The 20,718-nt window shown below is 39.6% G+C and overlaps 1 protein-coding gene across 1 annotated transcript in view; it reads left to right on the forward strand.

The window, feature by feature from the left end:
- The window catches only part of PKHD1L1 (polycystic kidney and hepatic disease 1 (autosomal recessive)-like 1), a 129,406-nt gene that overhangs the window by 71,730 nt on the left and 36,958 nt on the right, over positions 1 to 20,718 (forward strand). The window contains exons 39-51 of the mRNA XM_018570706.1: positions 685 to 906; positions 2,602 to 3,573; positions 4,760 to 5,005; positions 6,341 to 6,490; positions 8,949 to 9,126; positions 11,365 to 11,521; positions 12,879 to 13,035; positions 13,757 to 13,836; positions 13,928 to 14,057; positions 14,290 to 14,419; positions 16,423 to 16,664; positions 18,477 to 18,613; positions 19,316 to 20,345. Coding sequence (XP_018426208.1) covers positions 685 to 906; positions 2,602 to 3,573; positions 4,760 to 5,005; positions 6,341 to 6,490; positions 8,949 to 9,126; positions 11,365 to 11,521; positions 12,879 to 13,035; positions 13,757 to 13,836; positions 13,928 to 14,057; positions 14,290 to 14,419; positions 16,423 to 16,664; positions 18,477 to 18,613; positions 19,316 to 20,345 — 3,831 coding nt within the window. The remainder of the gene's footprint in view (positions 1 to 684; positions 907 to 2,601; positions 3,574 to 4,759; positions 5,006 to 6,340; positions 6,491 to 8,948; positions 9,127 to 11,364; positions 11,522 to 12,878; positions 13,036 to 13,756; positions 13,837 to 13,927; positions 14,058 to 14,289; positions 14,420 to 16,422; positions 16,665 to 18,476; positions 18,614 to 19,315; positions 20,346 to 20,718) is intronic.

Here is a 20,718-nt window from a genome sequence, read left to right on the forward strand (position 1 = left end):
AACATACTACACAGTGAAGTCCTATTAATTAGGAATCCTTTCGATCTGTTGCTCTATTTTTTTTTCCATTGCAATCATTACATTGGACTCAGCAGCACAGTGGCATAGTGGTTAGTACTCCTGCCTTGCAGCACTGGGGGTCCCCGTTTCAAATCCCAGCCAGGTCACTATCTGCAAGGAGTTTGCATGTTCTCCCTGTGCTTGTGTGGGTTTCCTCCGAGTACTCTGGTTTCCTCCCACACTCCAATGACATGCTGGTAGGTTAATTGGCTCCTGTCTAAATTGGTCCTGTATGCATGTGAGATAGGGATCTTAGATTGAAAGCTCCTTGAGGGCAGGGACTAATGTGAATGTGCAATTTGTAAAGCGCTGCATACATTGTCGGCTCTATATAAATACCTGTAATAAATAACTCTCAAAGTTAAAACACCAGGCTAAAGAACCTTTTTTTTTTTTTAAATGCGATTTTTTAAAATCTGATAAGATTTAAAAATTACAGTCACATGGATGAAAATAAAGATGTTTGCCCTTATGTGAAGCTTTGTGAATTGAGCCTATAGACATACAAGCAGACATTCAGATTTAACCTGTTTATTCTAGAGATACAATAAGTGTAAAAATATATTGCCTATGATCAGGCTGTGCATTGTTCTTTGTTCAACATACATTTGTGTGTTTCTGCAGCTTCCCTTTCATCTTCGCCAGCTGCTGACTGTGTCACTCCAGAACCTATTTGTCCACAGCTAGATGATAGCCCATCCCAAAACCTTTCCATCTGGTTCGGGTTCTCCAGCTGTTACTCACCTTTCATTACCAGCATTACACCGACCTTTGGAACAATTCATGACTCCATAACCATAGTGGGATCTGGCTTCAGCAATGTAACATGCGCTAACCAGGTAACTAGCTGATTGAGACCAATGTAGATAGATAGATAAATAGATAGAAAAGTCTGAATGTATGCAAACTTGCTGTGGTATATGTTGATATTTTACCTCTGGGTAGATGTTGGTGCCTAATCTCTCACCAACTTTTGATATATCTCAGATTTGTGTACTTGATTCTCCAAGTTATAGAACTCATGTAGGATGATGGTGTTACTGGAGTCACCACGAGTTGTAATAAAGCAGTGTCTCCAGGATCTCCCTGTTTATTTTTCAAGTGAAATTCCCTCTCTAGATGGATATTATAAAGCTTGGATTCTCATGTTGGGTGATACTATGCAAAACACAACACACTCAATGTTAGCAATCTCACAGAATAAAGTACATTATCTGCAACTTTCAGTCAATAATAGGCACAAGCAGAGAGATTTAGGCAACATTTTGCCAAGTGGAAAATCTTATTTCTCTTAAAAGAGAACTATGGGGTAAGTGTTTTTCCCCATAGGTCTCTTAAGGGTCACGGGAGGACATAAATCAGTGTCCTCCCATGACCCAAAGCTCAGTATATCCCGAGCTACAGCCTGTGGTATACTGAGACCGCTGCAGCCGGGATGGTTCCCGACAATACTGTCAAGATCCACCCAGCTGCGAGAATAACAGCTGGCTCTGCCTATCTAGAGGCAGAGCCAGCTGTGTCCGCCCCCTCCCCCATCTGTTCCTCCAGTCAGCGCTGGAGGATTGGAGCAGGGAGGGGGGGGAACCCCTGCGGGGAGCGGTGACTGACAGTCACTGCTCTCTGCAGGGAGATGATCGAGAAGTGAGTGAGCAACGGTATGTGTTCACTAATTTCTCGATCTATTGAACCGACGTGTGACAGTTTCATTGTCACAGGTTGGCTCAAACTATGAGGATGAGTGATTATTCACTCACCTCATAGTTCTCCTTTAAGTAAAATTCACTTAAAAAATGATTTGCTTTTTTTTCTTTGTTTAGAGGGCGTAGGTTTTTTTGAGGAGATGGGGTGTGAATTTAGCGTGGTATTTGTGTCTTACTCCTTTGTATATCTGATTGTTGTGTACTGTTGCTTTAAACTTTGCAGTTGACTTGTTTCACTGTTGTTTTCTTTCTGTGGCAAAATTATTTAAATAATTAGCCTAATGAGGAGCCATTTTTTGCCAAAAATAACAGGTCCAATATAGTTGAGAGGTACTTTTGTAACCCTCAAGAGCTGTATAAAAACCCATTGCACCCTAAACAAAACAACAACAAAAAAAACCTTCATTTTGCTGCCCCCCATTGACTCCATTGATTCTGTTTGCCAAAGTGGCAATATTTAGCCTAAGTCTCCCAATTTTTGCCAAGATTTTAGGAAAACTGAAAACGTTCCATTTTGCTAATCACTATTTAATGATGAGTAAAAGGTGCACTCTAGGCATTATACGCTCCAAGGTCCATACATCAATACCTGAAGTGTGCCAATGATTATTATATTACGCAAGGCAGATAGCACTGTATAATGATATAGTCCCACGGCTACATTTGAACCCCAGGATCTGTGGCTTTTTACATGGTAATTCCATTGGCAACATTAGCACTATTAGTAATAGAAAGACAAAAAAAGTAAACTGGTTCTCAAGGAGTTTTAAATGTAATTACCATCTTTACTGAAAACCTAATAATAAAATATACTTATGTCTATGTTTTTATTAGATTTTAGTTGGGAACTACCCGTGCAGAGCTCTATCCGCTAATGAAATGTCAATAACCTGCAAGATCGATCCTCAGGACTCCATGAATATTGGAATTGCAGAACTCGTATCTTTGACAGTAAACAACTATGGGAACGCTATCAATACTATAAGCCAAGAGATGAACAGGAGATTTGCATTGTTGCCTCACATTGAGTTCATCACACCGAGCAATGGCTCCGTTACCGGACTGACAAGAATAACAATAGTTGGGTCTGGCTTCTCAAACAACAACATCACCATAGCAGGCTTAGGCTGCAGTATCGTCTCTGTGAATTACACAGACATTATTTGTGATACCGAATCCAGTTATTCACGCACCGTAAATGTCCAGGTCACAGTCAATGCAATTACTGCACTGTGCAAAGGAAGCTGCAGCTTCACCTATTCCAGTGAAATCACAGTGGTTGCATCAAGCATTTCTCCAAATGTAGTAGGCAACACTTCGACCGTGTTGAACATTAGTGGCAGTGGATTTGGAGAAGACATTAATGACATAGTAGTTTATATTGGAGATGCAGCAGCTAGTGTGTTAGATGTCAATGGCACGGAAATTATATGCAGTGTTGATCCAATTCCTGCTGGTAACTATGTAGTCAACGTTATCGTCTTAAGCAAAGGCTTGGCCCAGGGCTCCTTCACTGTGAATAGTCCTGCTGAGGCTGTACTCTTGACAACATCGGGAAGTGTTCTAGGTGGAACAGTTTTGCAGATATCAGGGAATGGATTCCACCCATTCAATACTACAGTGCAAGTTGGTGGTGCAGCATGCTCTATTCTTTCAGTAACCCCTGGCAGTATCAAGTGTGTTACTCCCGCAAGCTCAGCGGCCAAGATTGCTAAAGTAAACATTCTCATACCATCTGCATCCTATCCATCACTCAGCTATTCCTATTCAGAAGCGGACACCCCTACAGTAACGTCAGTTTCTCCCAGCACAGGTATAATATTTTATATGCGGCACATAAAGCAGATATATATACACCCATTAGTGCAATTATTTAAAAATTTTATTTATATTTGTAAATGTAACTGGCATAGATATTTCAATATGAATTGGGTTCAGCCTCTTGAATTCCCTGTACACTTAGAATGGGGAAGGAAGGGGCAGGCAGTCGATTGTGTTGCAGTGCATATGAACTGGAAAGGAACATTCAGACTGGAGCAAAGAGCAGAATGAGCAGCAAGATGACTCACCACTGTGCTCCTCCTACTCCTTCAGTGCCCAGTCAAAGGCTGGAGCAAGGATGTGACCATGCTGAATTGCTCAACTACAGTAGAGAAAAGTCAGGGCTCTGTATATCTTAAGAAGTAGATATAGAAATTGGTTTACAGTTTTTAAAAAAAGCCTTAGGCTGGCCATATACATTATAGTTTGATTGTACAGTTTACTTTAGATTTACCAAAATTGTAACTTGAGGGCCTTTCTACAACAATACACTGCACTGAATTTGTATCTAAAAAGGTAAGCCCAAACACAATTGTTGGTAGATCTAAAAGAGAGTTTACAATCGTAGGTAGGGAGTATTACCAGCTTTAAACATGTTTTTAAATTACATTTCTGTATTTAAAGTGATCGTTTTTTTTCCCATTAAGAACAAAGTAACAGGTTCACTTTAATTCCCACATTTACCAGCAGCTTACCATGCCTTCACAGGCTAAGAATTCAGAACTGACAGTGCTGATTGGCCCAGTGAGATCACATGGGGTGAACCACATGCTCCTCCTCCTCCTCCATCAGGTTTTTAACTCTGTTTCCAGTGCTGAACTGGGTGGTGAGGAAGCGGAAGAAAGGCAAATTTATGCAGCTGTTGAGAGCGACATTAAAGAGATCCTGTTTTTTTTTTTTTAACCTTAAAGTGCAAAGCTTTAAAGATACATTCAAGAACATGTTCAAATATCAATTTTAATATAAATGCATTCATTGATGTATTTTTGTTTCCACCTGTAATTAAGCTTTAAAAGTTAAAATTTAATGGAGCAACTGATTACCCTTTGTTCTGATACAGAACTGTATCTGTTGTAAACTGCCTTGATTAATAAAGCCTTACCCATAACTATATACAGTATATTTAAATATATATAGTAACCTATGCAAATATCTTTCTATGTCTTATTTACTACCAGGACCATCAGGAACTTCCATTACTGTTTTCGGTACACAGTTTGGTTCTGATGCCACAAATGTTGCAGTGACTATAGGCAATGCCACATGCGCCATCACTGCCATGTCAGATACATCACTGAACTGCACAGTGGCAAACCACTGGGGAGGCACATTCCCACTATCACTACACAATGAGAAAGGCTTTGCAAGATCCAGCGCAACATTTACATATGAACTGAGTATGACAAGCATCTCTCCTAATGAAGGTGAGTGCCATGAGCACTAACAGGCAGCTAATGATTTGGGGAATCCTAGGGATGCTGAGGTCAGGTTTTTATTTTTAAGTGCTATTTTTAAGTCAATGTCCACCCTTTGAGACCACATGGATAGTGGTACTTCCCAATGACTTGTCTACTTCGATCCTAAGTCTTTGCAGCAGCATGCTGATACTTTCTGTGACTGTATCTATCCACCTTATTGCTGTTTGCCCTCTTCTTTTTTTCCCTTCAATTTTTCCAAGCATAACTTTCTTTTCCAGTCAGTTGGTTCTTCTCATAATATGTCCAGGCAGTTTAAGCCTAGTCATCGGGCTTCTAGGGAAAAGTTGGGTCTTATTTGTTAAAGGATCCATTTGTTTTCCTAGCCGTCTATGGTATTCGTAGAACTCTTTACCAACTCAGTTCAAAGGTCTTGTCTAAGGGCCTATTCACACTATTATATTGTGGTAACATGCACATAAACATGCGTGTTACCACAACATCTGTTAAATGCATTGGTGCAGTGCCATTCATTCTAAATGGCATGCAAAAGAACCTTACCGACAGAAAGCCTTGCAATACAATGCACGGCAACGTACTGATTTGCATTGAGGTACACTGCCAGAATGGGTACAGACACCTCTTTTGGTGTGTTTTGGTGCGTTAAGCAGCGCATTCAAATGAAAAGTCTGTTTTAATGCAACGTACGCTAAGACACAGCATTACACACTTTAAGGAAACCACGATAGTGTAAATGAGCCCTAATTCCATTGGTGATCGGCTAATGGTACAACTAGAGGTCTAGAGCTATAGGTAATAGGCAGACAATTACATTATTAATCAAACAAGTTCTAGAGATGGAAAATAAAATGAAAATACTTGGACTGGTCTGACACTAAGACTGTAGATGAATGCATGCTTATCGCCAAGACACAATTGTTTTATATGTGCCTTGTTAACACCACAATGCTGCCTTGAAGTGGAACACCTTTATCTGCAACGCACTGGAGCTCACCATAACCATCCATCAGCACACCGCAGCATTGCTGAATAAAATGTAATTAAATAAAATGTCACTCAAGTTAAAAAAAATAAGGAAACAGTGTCTTATGTAATAACAATGTGAGGCACCGCCCCTTACCACCCATAAACTACGGATACTAACCTGCATGCTAAAATGGCTCGAAAGGAAGAACAGTCAATTAAATGCTTTATTTTCATGTCTTTTTTTATTTCCCCTGACATACACTTTAAATAACAAAGCTTAAAAATTGTTACTAAAAGTATATATTTTTTCAATGAAATGAATATGTAGTTAATGATTTATTTCTTTATGATGTTTAGGAAGCTTTGGTGGTGGATTGATGCTCACCATTGCTGGCTCTGGGTTTGATGAGACGCTATCCAAGGTGCTGGTCTGCAACTCTGACTGCAAAATAGATGGAGAGAGATCCAATGCAAGCGTCCTCCTCTGTGAAGTACCTATGAGGAATGGTAAGTGACTGAACTACCCATCACGTTCACTCACTTGTTATCTCTCGTCTTGACCGACCTCTTTGGCCGACCTCTTCACAGGCTATTCCCACTTCAGTCTATCATGAATGCAGCTGCTAAACTCATTCACTTAACCAACCGTTCAGTGTCTGCAACCCCCCTCTGCAGATCACTTCCAATAGCCACTGGCTTCCAATAGCCCAAATGATAACATTAAAAATATTAACAATCACTTACAAAGCCGTCCACAACTCTGCCCCAGCTATATCTCAAATCTGGTCTCAAAGTATCACCCTAACCGTCCCCTCCGCTCTTCCAAAGACCTCATGCTTTCCAGCTCCCACGTCAACTCCTCCCATGCTCGCCTCCAGGACTTCACTAGAGTCTCTGCCATCTTCAGGGATGCCTATCCGACCTCAACCTAACCACTCAACCATCACATTCTCAAACAATTCATCCCCCACATAGCTACCTCCTTATGTATCACTTGCCCCTCCCTTTTAGATTGTAAGCCCTCATGGGCAGGGCCCTCCTTACCATCTTGTCTTGAATTGTATTGTGATTGTAATGTCTTCCTTATATTGTAAAGCGCTGCGCAAACTGTTGGTGCTGTGTAAATTCTGTATAATAATACCAGCCAGATGAACCCAAAAACATACAACTGTAATGTAAAAAAATGTAGAAGGGCACAGAAAATGTAACATGTTATTCAGTCTTATAGATATTATACCATAATTCATAAAACGCTTAATGGATATATTTATTTGTGCAACTACATTTCTCAATATTTCTCATATCTCAAAAGATAAGGACATGAATCTATTAATAAAATAAAATAAAAATAATAATTATTAGAATAATAATTTGAAAAATAATTCTTATACCTACAGATTGACTCATACCAATTACAATGGGCATATATGACAAAGGTTAGGAGTGCCAAATAAAATGTGAAGAAGCAAACATCCAACAAGAATCCATTTATTTATTTAGTTGCAATTGTAAACCAAGAATCCAGCACATTTCAGGAGTAAAACTCACTTCTTCTTCAGGTTTATAAATCATATGAAGCATAAGTAAAATAATTAGTAAAAAGAAATCCAAAATTATCTCAATGTGTAAATATATCATTTACAAAATAACAATTAATAAAAAAAATGTAACCATTTAAAAAGAAAAGAAAAACGTAAAACAACATCATTTGAAGCAAATTGATACATAATCATTTAAAAAGAGAAATATTTATATTATTATAAAGAATATGTAACTAAGCATCATTGTAATAACATTCACATCTAGATTATTTCCCAGGAAGTGCAGTCACTAAACAATATACAGATAAGAAGATAATAAACCACATGAGATTACCACTGCGGACTTCAATGAACTAGATACCACTAGACTTGTTCATTCAACCAAACAGTTCTATCCTTGTCTGACAATTGCCTTTCATACAAAATTTTTTAGGACAGATTCCTCACAAGTATAAAGAATATGTAAACCCTAATAACAAAGTCTCCTAATTGCTCACTTTTGGACTTTTAAAAAGAAACTCCAGAAAACTAAAACGTTAGGTCCGCACTGCAAGGGGGTAGCTGCTCATTTTGAAGCCCAGCAATAAGCTATTGAAGTGTGATCTGCACCTAAATAAATTATTATTTAGGGTGGAAAGGTGATACTAGGGTTCTTTTGGACCCCCAGTATCACCTTGAAGAGTGCCTGTCACCATCAATATCCTATCACATGGGGGATTGTAAGCCCCCCTATGTGATAGCAATTAAAGTAAAGTTTAAAAAAAAACAGTTTTAAAAATAATATTAAATAAAATAAATGTAAAAAATAATAATACATTTTTTTAAAGACCCTGCGAGCATGCGTGTCTTTACATAAACACGTTTTGGGTGCGCCTACGTACACAAACGCAGATTGCGCTACACATGTTGGGTATCACTGCACAATAATTCCAGAGCCAATATTTATGCGTATCTCAAAACTGATGACCTGTGGGGGCTTTTTGGGGTACTGAATTTTCACGGACACACACAATTTTTAACCTGGACATGTTGGGTATCGATTTACTCGTTGTAACCTCATCTTTTATATTTTTTACAAAAATTGGTATTTTATTGTGTTTTGGGGGTGCTGAATTTAACTTTAGTGCATTTTTTACAAGATTTTTGGGTTTGATAATAGGTTGTGCTAATGTCGTGCAACAAAAAAATTTGCAACTGTCAGCATTTTATTCAATAGGGTCTTGGCTTTCAGAAAATATATAAATGTTTGAGGGTTTTAAGTAATTTTCAGGCCAAAAATGTGGATTGTAAACAAAAAATGGAAAAAAGGCCTTGGTACTTATTAATCAATAGAGTGAGGGCTTTATCATATGTACACTGATATGGTGATAAATTACACGCGCATGTGGCGAAAAATAAGTTCACTCTCTATGTCTTCTTGCCAGATACAAACATTTCTTCTCAGATCTGTAATGTCGTGGTCATTAACGGAAACAATGCTGTCTGGATCAACAACTCCTTTAACTACACTACTGCACTAACCCCATTCATATACGATGTCACCCCTAAGAGAGGAGGCACCGCTGGGGGTACCAGACTCACCATCACTGGATCTAAGTTTGGGTATTGATTATAATCCTAATGCTTTTCTATTGGCCAGCCAGTCTGTCAGATGTTACAAACTGTATATGTAATAATAAATAGAACACAAAAAAAATATAATAAAAAAAACAAGGCTTATAAATTTAGCTTAGTATTACAATGAAACTGGTATATCATCATCCACAAATGATTTACCTAACAAAAACAGTTTGCTTAAACTAAACTCCAGGCAGATATAACAGACTTAAATGCAGCTCTGTATTAAGTAATAAACCATTAACTATATTTCTCTTAAATGCATGCAGTGTAAGTACCTGATTTTAGCTTGGTATCAGTCTTTTGTATTCCCCTCTACAGCAGAGCTCAGATTGGGAGGGCGAGCAGCATTATAAGAAGCCTATTAGTTCTGACAAGCAGCATGGTAATAGTAGGGGAATTAAAGTGACAAAGAGATGAGCTTATCACTTTGCAGCCCCTCTCCAGTTGCATTGCAGCCTATGCTCAGGGTAAGTGAGTTGAATGATGCTAGTTGTCATATGTCAGATTAGAAGGCTGAGGACTAGTGGCAGAATTGAGGTACTGCGGGGCAGTTTTGGAACAAAGGGGAATTTTGCATCCTGTTCTAGCAGAGAGCCAGACCCTTACTCTTTCACAGAGCACAGCGGTTTGGGCCGTCAGCGGTATGACAATGTTTACTGCTCCAATCAGCAATGAGGTTCGTGGGAGCATGATCGTAAGATATAATCTTTGATCCAGTGGCATATAGAAAGTTTTAAAGTAACACTAAACTCAGGAGTTAAATTTAAAGAATGCATTCAAGTACTTTACTTACTACCTTAAAGGAGAATTATGAGGTGAGTGATTTTCACTCAGCCTCATAATCTGAGCCGACCTGTGACAATGAAACTGTCACAGATCGGCTCAGTAAATCGGGAAGTGAGCGAACACATAACGGCGCTCGCTTACTTCTCGATCTATCCGTGCAGAGAGCCGTGACTCTCACTCACGGCTCCCTGCAGGGATTCCCCCCTCCCCTGTCCGATCCTCCAGCGCTAACTGGCGGAACGGATGGGGGAGGGGGTGGGTACAGCTGGCTCTGCCTCTAGATAGGCAGAGCCAGCTATCACTCACGCAGCTGGGTGGATCCAGGCAGAATTGTCGGGATCCATTCCGGCTGCGGCATCTCAGTATACCGCGAGCTGTAGCTCGCGGTATACTGAGCCTTGGGTGACGGGAGGACGCTAGTTTGTGTCCTCCCGTTACCCTTAGGAGAACTATGGGGAAAAGCACTGACCCCATAGTTCTCCTTTAAGTATTAACACCAATGTTGACATCACCATCATGGGAGTGAACTGGGAGTGAACGTGGCTACTTTACAAAACACAGGGACCATGGGGAACAAAAGTATCCACCCTCCAGAAGGAAAGACAGTGTCAGCACCAATTCAGAGATTATTTGAGGATCTACAGCCGAGTGATACACAAATAAGATACATTTTTATTAATAGTTAAGCTACTTGAATGCATCTTTAAGATTTATTTCCTGAGTTGAGTGTTACTTTAATGTAAAGAAAACATTTTCCTACATCCCCTATCTTCCCCTATCATCCACTACCCCTTATATGTCCTGCGTTATGGTAGAAGATACATAGAAGATACACGACCTGCAGTCAAGATCAGGTTAGCATTAGTCCAAAAGAAATCTTGTCTGTCTAAACAGAAACTCCGGGAGTTGACAGATTCCCTTTGGGAAACTGAGGACATTGCAAAGGGAAGAACATAGAAACACAGGAAAACAAAGTAATTAAACAATATTAGGAAGTGGAAGAATGACAATTCATCCCCACACAGCTACTTCCTCATGTATCACTGGCCCTTCCCCGTTAGATTGTAAGCCCTCAGGGGCAGGGCCCTTCTTACCACCTTGTCTTGAATTGTATTGTGATTGTAATATCTTCCTAATATTGTAAAGCCCTGCACAAACTGTTGGCTCTATATACATCCTGTATAATAATAATAATAATAATAATAATAATATTAATAATTTGTTATAGATAAAATATGTTACCTTACATTAAATATTTTATCTTTCCCTCACATCCCCCAAAATTGTCACCATACATTAATTGGAAATGTCTAGTGATCAACATATTTCATTAAAGGGAACTGTCTTGTAATCAACATAATTAATTAAATGGACATGTCTAGTGATCAAAATATGATATTAAACAAAATAAAATATGTTTTTTTTCCTTTGTAGCAATGATGCCTCACAGATCACTGTCACGATCGCACAAGCCCAGTGCAATGTTACATCAGTTAATGACACACAGATCGTTTGCATTACCACAGCCCAATCCCCTTCACAAAAGGCAAAGGTCCGGGTGAACATCAAAGGCCAAGGAGTAGCTAAAATGGTAAGATTTGTTTTACATTACCAATACCATCTGACATTCTTATTATTAACACCTGCCATCCCAGAAATGCTTCATAGGACATAACACACCTATAGATTATAGTCTCAATTTTAAATATTCAATTTATCATGAAAGTTCCTATGCGTGTAATGTGGAGGAAAGGGGATCATGGACACAAGCCATAAACATGGCAGTGGATGATGTCCTAGTACCCAGTTGATAGGCAATTGAATCTGGATTATTGTTATCATTGAGTCTGGTGTTACCCAATGCAGTGTAACATGCCTCTTCATACACCAGTAAAGAAGAAAGGTGGCAGCTCATTAGTTTAATGCACACAGATTGTGTGATCCACAGCACCATACATGGTAAACCTTAATTTTCTGGTGAAAATAAAAACATATATGTAACTTACTTCCATGGGCAACAATGCTATGGTTCCAATATACTAGTGCTTGAAAAAAGAAAAGCAATTTCAGTATTTATAGTAGTGGTGGCCATTTCACTTAATATATCAGGGCCTCAAGTCTAGCCCCTGACATCGCCAAAAAAGACAAACCATATTAAGTTTATGTAATTCTACAAAAAATGTTCAGAGACTAGATATACCGTAGTGTAATATGTGCAGTCTGCCCGCATTAGATGAGCCCGTATGCCTGCAGTAGATTAGCAGAGAATGCGGCTGGAAATGCTAAAGCAAATTACCAAAGTCTGCATACATGCTACAGGCAGACTTTAGTGACTAGAGACATACTCTATGAGTTAAAACATGTTACAAAAGATTGTTAGAAATCACTGCCATTACAGTTAATGCTCCCTACATTGTTTGGCCCTATCGGTACCACTCCGTTTGACAAAAATTGATTTTTCAAGTCGAAGAATTCAGTAAAAAAATTATTGAGTGAACAGTGACCTGCAGTCAGTAAATGAGTATTCCGACAGTGGAACACATGTTGCTGTCAAAATAAAATAGCCCAGCGTGAAGGGATCCCTCCATCCATGCTAAACAAGGGAAATTGAGCAATTTTTCTTGTGAAGCCTGTGGAACTGTACAAGAAAAGACAGTTAGTGTATACCCAGCTTGACTCTTCCCCAAGCTGTCCAAAAATAAGAATGTTTTGACTGGGAAAGATAGATAGATAGATAGAAAGATCAGACTTAAAAGAGGGATAATTGTCTAAAACAAGGGAACAGAGGGATTTGGTTGTTAAAGGGAGACAATAGAGAGCTAGGTAGTCTATAATATAGTCTATTCCGCACCTCTAATTTTACATTTTGGATTTGTAGGTTCCTTTCTTTATAAAATAGAGTTTACATACCTCCTGTGTAATATGATTTCCTTGTTTGTCTATTTTAGGACAATGCCGACTTTTTCTACATCGATGTTTGGTCTTCTAAATACACCTGGGGAGGTGAAACGCCCCCGGATGAAGGTTCACTAGCTGTCATCACTCAAGGACAGACTATCCTTCTGGATCAAAGCACTCCAGTGCTGAAGATGCTTTTGATTCAAGGTAAGGTCAAGCCAGTATTCCAATTTACACCATTCTTTTTATGAAGCGCTGGCAGACTTCTAGTTGTTGGTATGGGCATAGTGGACATAATGGGCATTAGAGCGTCATTTCACCCCATTTGTCAAGGTACTGTATTCTAAACATGCTTTGACAGCAGCTAGCAGGTTATGTATAGACAATCTGCCTGTAGATCAGAGTAGGATGCTAGGGAAATTTAGTGGAGTCCTGTAGCTGCCATCCCATCTTTGATAGGCTACTTTTCATTAATACTGTATGAGCCATTGCCTCACAAAATTTCTATCTCTGTTCAGTTTATTATGACGCTCAGCTTCATTTACCAAAGTGTCTTGCATAAGAACTTATCTATTACCAATCAGATCAAATTTTTACACATTGTGCTATTTTCACATGTTTTCTAAATCTAATTGGTTGTTTGTGGGGAAATGCAGGCAGCCTCTATGTGATCACCTTTAACTTACTTTTATGCCTTGATTTTTATGGTCAATATGTGGATTTAGCTGTGACATATTGGGTGTCAGGGCTTCATATGTTCCAGCTTAGTTTGAAATGCTGGGTATTACAGTAATGTAGCCTGACATCTGATTGCTATGGTTGCTTGTGTAGCATTTTATTAAACGGTTTATTAAAATTTGAATGTGCGTTCTGCTTTGTAAGTAGAAGATGTAAGAGTTTCATATGCATACCTTTTCTTTAACACCAGGAGGAACTCTGATATTTGATGAAGCTGACATTGAGCTCCAGGCTGAGAATATTCTTATTACAGATGGTGGTCTTCTGCAGGTATGGCAGACCACAACGGTACTACATTATAAGAAGATCCATGGACTGAAACAGAATTGATTTTAATGGGTTTTGTTTGTTTTGTGTTTAGATTGGAACTGAGGCTGCCCCATTCCAGCACAAAGCTATCATCACTCTGCATGGACACTTGCGTTCCCCAGAGCTACCTGTTTATGGAGCAAAAACATTGGCAGTCAGGCAAGGAACTTTGGATCTTCATGGTAAGTCAGATTTTACTTATTTAAATAGATCCCACCAATGTAATTAGTTTTTTTTTTACAGAATTCCAGTATCAATGTGATATCAAATAAACATATCTTGATGTAATTACTGTATGTAATATACTGTAATTTTTTAAAATAAAAACATGTTTATTCATAGGGCAGTGATTATGTATTTTAATATACAAAAAAACAGCAAAGGCCAACCCAGAATCCTGTTGATGTTTTCTAGGTATTCCAGTGCCGGTGACTTGGACCCGGCTAGCTCAGACTGTGGAGGCTGGAAGCTCTACTTTGGTTCTACAGCAAAGTGTGACTTGGAAAGCAGGGGATGAAATTGTGATTGCATCAACCGGACACAGGTAAATGCTACTTTATGCTAAACCAGCCACAGCACACACCAACAGAGATTTACAGGTGACATGCAGTATACCTCTGTGCAGTAGATGTTTTGCACCAGATAATAGAGATTGTAGGACTGAATCTCTGAATAATTCTTAAACAATCGAAACAGGATTCTCTGCAATATTGAACCTGTAAACAAAGTGACAGTTGGGTTGATAGGTCAGATGACATCCCAATAACATTGTCAGAAAACTGTGCCACCATTCCATGTTCTGAGTGCACAAAAATAACAATAGATTTGTGTCCCCTGCAACACTCAATGATTCCTCATATCATACTCCACATCACTATTGTGTCCTGTAGTGACATAAGGGTTGGCAAGATGAACAAATGAGCTCTGAGGGGAACACAGGAGACCAGTACTTCTGGAAGTGTTGATTTTTGCACAGACGTGAGCCTGCAATCCCTCTTTTTGCATTATATGGCAGCATGACAGACAGGAGGGATACATATTTACTTTATTCCTAACAGGGGCAGTTTTTATTTAATATTTCAATTTGTTGACAGGGCCACTTTATTCCATATTAACAAGCCAGGCTCTTTGTCTTTTCCTGAATGGTAAACATGGAAATATTTATTAATTTTCGGTTTATAAATAGTGCAACACTAAATCTTTTTCCAGGTCTTTGCACTCCAAACCTATAGGGGTATATTCATAAGCGTTTCACACAGCGAACAACTATGTGAAAAGGATTTGTAGTGCATTACGGTAACTAGATAAAGCCAAAAAGCATCAGAACTCCTATGTTCCTCAGCTCCATCTAGTGGCCATAATGTGTTCTGAATCTTATTTGCATAGCTGTTTGCTGTGTGAACGGGTTATAAATCAACCCCTCAGTGTTACAGGAACTAGTGAAATATTATTCTACATAATAATACTCGTGTCAATGTTAGTACATTAGCTGTGACGAGCAGTTCCCTCCTAACACTCCTATATTGACTTGTATTGTAACTGTACCGTCTCCCTATTTTGTGAAGTGCTGCACAAACTGTTGACACTATGTAAATAATAATAATATTATTAATAATAATAAATAATAATATGAGACCCCTACCAGGAAAAAAATTATTAAATGTCAGGCCTTGATAAAGCAATCCCTGCCCTTTCACCTGGGTGAGGCAATGTTTTTGTTCCCCCATGTGGTCTGTTAACATTGTGGTATTTGTTTGGATGGCACTCTAGAGAAATAATTTTTAACTAAAACTAGTGGTACCCCGTGTTTCCCCGAAAATAAGACACTGTCTTATATTTTTTGTGACTCAAAAAAACACTCTAGGTCTTATTTTCGGGGTAGGTCTTATTTTTTTTTTTTAATGTATAACAATCCAAAGTTATTGCAAATCCAAATTAAATCATCCAAAATTGCAAAGTTAAGAATAGGATGATCAGGGCAATCAGGGGTGCCATAGCTTTCCAAGAGCAATTTGGTAACCAGAATGAGCGAAGCGCACTTTGACTATGGATTCCTCACAGGCAGAGTGCATTTGGTATCACTCCGCCTGTGACAGGAGTCGGTGCTATAGAGGAAACATCGGCTTATGCGGCTCTGCTCCTTTCGCTGCCGCCTTGCTTCCTCTAGTGCTGGCTTCGTTGGCACCGCTGATTCTCTCCCGCAGCTCTTCAAGTTCCCCCTTATGCCACCACCGGCCCTGGAAATGGTCACAACTAGGTCTTATTTTGAGGGTAGGTCTTATATTTTAGCAATTCCCAAAAATAGTACTAGGTCTTAATTTCAGGGTAGGTCTTATTTTCGGGGAAACAGGGTATGTTATGGAGCTTTTATTGCTATTGACACTTCTCATCTATGATCACAAATCAGATGAAATATTAAAGAAGCATTTTTCTATATGCAAATTAAGTCATTTCTGCAGGTCTATGTAGATTGTAATTTATAAAGTAATTTGTGCAGCATTTATAAATCACTGAAATGATCGTTTTCTGGTATTATTTTCCTAATAGGCACAGTCAAAACCAGAATGAGAAGAGAACTATACAATCTGTGTCTGCTGATGGCAAAAACCTGACTCTAAGTGAGCCACTGGTGTACAAGCACTTAGGCATATCAGTCACCTTGCCCGATGGAACGGTTTTTGAAGCTAGAGCTGAAGTTGGCCTTCTTACAAGAAACATTCTGGTCAGAGGTTCCACCAATGTGGAATGGAGTGACAAAATAGCAGCCTGTCCAGATGGATTTGATACAGGTAATTTACTGTTTTCTGTTGCATTAGCTTCAGTCTTCTTGATCTCTTAAAGGAGAACTATGGGGTTAAGGCTTTTCCCCATAGTTCTCCTTAGGGTAACGGGAGGACACAAACTAGCGGCCTCCCATCACCCTAGGCTCAGTATACCGCGAGCTGTAGCTCGCGGTATACTGAGATGCCGCAGCTGAAGCGGATCCCGACAATTGTGCCGGGATTCGCCCAGCTGCGTGACTGACAGCTGGCTCTGCCTATCTAGAGGCAGAGTCAGCTGTACCCGCCCCCTCCCGTCTGTTCTGCCAGTCAGCGCTGGCGGATCGGAGCGGGGAGGGGGGAATCCACATACCGGCGTTTGCTCACCTCTCGATCCTGTCACGGCTCTCTGCCGTGACAGGATCGAGAGGTGAGCGAACGCCGGTATGTGTTCGCTCACCTCCCGATCTACTGAGCCGACCTGTGACAGTCTCATTGTCACAGGTCGGCTAGAACTACTCACCTCATAGTTCTCCTTTAATGCATTGTCCAAATCTGATTTTTAGATGAATCCTCAAGTGTTATAAGTATATAATGAATCTCCGGAGTTAGAGTATTTCATGTTGTGCAGACAGAAGTGGATTTCTATCCACCTGTCTGAAAGAAATACAGAGGCTTCCATTATTGGCCTGCTTTTGATTATGTGCGTGTCCTCGATGTGTGGCATCCATACTTCAGGAGATGTATGCAGAAAATCAAAGTTAGAGAAAAGTGGTTGCCATGCAACTAGAATTGTCAGATGCAGAGTCCTGCAGTTAAAACTCACATGATTTTGTAATAACTGAATTCCTTTAACCCCTTTCAACGTGTAATCTGTATGTCAACTATGTCCAGTGGTGAGGAACTATTCATAAACTTCCTCACCTTAAAGAAGAATTCCAGGAATTAACAAAGTTAACACCTTGCTGTGGGGCTACCTCTGCACTGCAAGGGTTAACTGCTTGTTTTTCTCTATGGGCTGGAATACAGACACTATGCTCACATGATCCTTGGTCCTGCGGTGGTCAGAACTCTCTCTCCCCTTCCTCTCCAGCTGTGGTATGTCCCTCGGCGTCCTCACATCTATTGCAGGTGAATGAACCTGCATTAGACTTGATGACGTCACAGGTGCTTTGACCACCGGAGTCCGGGGAAGAAGAGGTTGCGGGGACTAGTCTATCAAGCCAGGTGGGATTGAGGATCAGGAGAGTATATTTTATTTTATTCTGTCCTTAGACCAAAATGAACAATTTAACCTTGCAGTGCAGTGGTAGCCCCACGGCATGGGTTAACCTTTTTAATTCTTGGAGTTTATCTTTAGGTGTCATTAGCCAACACTTGAATGGCTGGTGGTTCTCAGTTCAAGTTGTCACTTACAGCTCCAGTCCCCACTGATAATCGGAAACCAATCAGAGCAGTTCCCAATTATGAAATTAGTATATCAACTATAATACATGCAGGCTGCAGATAAAGAATGCTACCAATAGGCTGCAGTGGAAAATGGTAGTGCCATCTATTTAATAGTGTTTTTGATCAGATACAATTAGATCAATGTCAAAAAAATGTGCTTACATTTTTGTATGTTAATGAGTCAGAGCAGGGTTGTCTCCAAAACAGTGTACCAAATAAAAACCTTATATGCCCTGTAAAAACATAAAACTTATTAAAATAGGTCAATTGTTTATAGGGTTATTGACAAGTTAACCAAGAAATGCTGACAATGCTAAATTTGCCGTATTGCTCTTTACACTGACTAGTAGAATACACCTGATATTATGTCCATGTCATGTCTTCTTGCTCCAGGCGAATTTGCAACACAAACATGTTTCCAGGGAAGGTTTGGAGAAGAAATAGGAAGTGATCAGTTTGGTGGATGTATAATGTTTCATGCCACAAAGCCCGGCCAGCTGCTCTCCATTGGAAGAATAGAATATGTAGAGGTACCTGTTATGTTCTTGATTTAATGTTTGCTGAAAAAGAAGTCTGCTTTCTGTTTGTTGATTGCCTGATCGGTCACAGCTTTTCCAACAAACTTTCACTGCATTGGAGGAATTATTTTTATCATAAGGAAAAAATGTGATATATTGTATATTCAAAAATGCAGCTGGAGGTTGGAGAATCCATGCTAGATGATGACCTATGGCTTTGGTAGGGATATTAGAAGGCAGTTTATGATTCATCATACCATCACACCCATGTTTTCTACATTTTGGATAGCATAGAAAGGGTTTTAATCACTGTCAGTGTTTAATTGGTGTTTGTGATGTTTGTCAATAAGACAGAAATTGGAGGGAAATCCAAAATCTCAAAATGTTAATGGGACAGGTATGGAGGGGATATTTTACAAAGGTGTTCATTCTCTTCTTTTTGGAGAAATTATATAAAAAAAGGTAGAAATTTCATGAGGGGTTTTAGGTGTTGATTGGAGAAATTACCATTGCCTTGTTGTCATGTCTCTGGGAGAGAAAGTGCAGAGAAATCTGCCCAGTAGTAATACAGGGAGCACAAAGCTAGAAAAAGGTTATAACCCTTGTATGCTATTATGAGTCTGGCTTTTAATAGCAGTATTGACTGTACTGACATGATCAGTAGAATACATTTTATAGAACAGAAACAAAACATCGTAAATCTATCTTTTTCAGGTTTTCCATGCAGGTCAAGCTTTCCGGTTGGGACGTTATCCTATTCACTGGCATTTAATGGGTGATATGCAGTATAAGTCATACGTACGAGGCTGTGGGATCCACCAGACCTACAACAGAGCAGTAACTATCCACAACACTCACCATCTTCTTGTAGAGAAGAACGTAATTTATGACATCATGGGAGGAGCCTTCTTCATCGAAGATGGCATAGAACATGGCAATGTGCTTCAATACAACCTGGCAGTATTTGTACGGCAAAGTACCAGTCTACTGAACGATGATGTTACCCCAGCAGCCTTTTGGGTAACAAATCCTAATAACACCATCAGGCACAATGCAGCTGCTGGTGGCACACATTTTGGTTTTTGGTACAGAATGCACGACAACCCTGATGGACCATCCTACGACCCGAACATTTGCCAGAAACGAGTGCCACTTGGTGAATTCTACAATAACACTGTCCATTCCCAGGGGTGGTTTGGCATCTGGATATTTGAAGAATACTTCCCCATGGTAAAAGGATCTTGCAGTTCTTCTACACCATCCCCTGCTATTTTCAAATCGTTGACCACATGGAATTGCCAGAAAGGAGCTGAATGGGTAAATGGAGGTGCTCTTCAGTTCCATAACTTTACCATGGTAAATAATGAAGATTCTGGCATAGAAACCAAAAGAGTAATTTCATCTTACGTTGGTGGATGGGGTGAGACCAGTGGAGCTGTCCTTAAGAATGCCATTATTGTTGGCCATCTTGATGAACTGGGGCTTGGCTCTAGTTATTGCACAGCTAGGGGCATTACTCTACCATTCGATGAAGGACTGACAGTATCATCAGTCAAGTTTATGAATTTTGACCGACCAAACTGTGCAGCTATTGCAGTGACAACAGTTGTTGGACTATGCGGTGACAGGTGTGGAGGATGGAGTGCAAAGTTTAATGGAATACAATACTTTAATGCACCAAACAAAGCTGGATTCCGTTGGGAACATGAAGTTGTTTTAATTGATATGGATGGGACTCTAACAGGTAAAAATATTTACATTTTTTTTTTTAAATTGGGTTAGTATTAATGATTATTATCAAGATCCACAGTCAGAGCCAAGAAGGTGGTCTAACAACCAACAAAAAACCCTACAATTCCTGTATAACACACTATATAGCCAAAAGTAGACTCACATCCACATTTTTGAGTCCAGACACTTTACATCATTTACCATGTCAAACCTTGTGGCCGCAGTTTGAGAAAGGCCATTTTCTTTTGCAGCATTCCTGTGACCCTGTGCACAAAGCCAGCTCCATAAAGGCATATTTTGGGAACTTCAGTGTGGAGGGCTAGCACCAGTTTTTTTTCATCCAACACCTTGCATTTTGGAATTTTTTTTTGGCTGAACAGGCACAC

Source organism: Nanorana parkeri, unplaced genomic scaffold (genome assembly GCF_000935625.1).
Source record: "Nanorana parkeri isolate BGI_ZX_2015 unplaced genomic scaffold, ASM93562v1 scaffold39, whole genome shotgun sequence".
Classification (NCBI taxonomy): Eukaryota; Metazoa; Chordata; class Amphibia; order Anura; family Dicroglossidae; genus Nanorana; species Nanorana parkeri.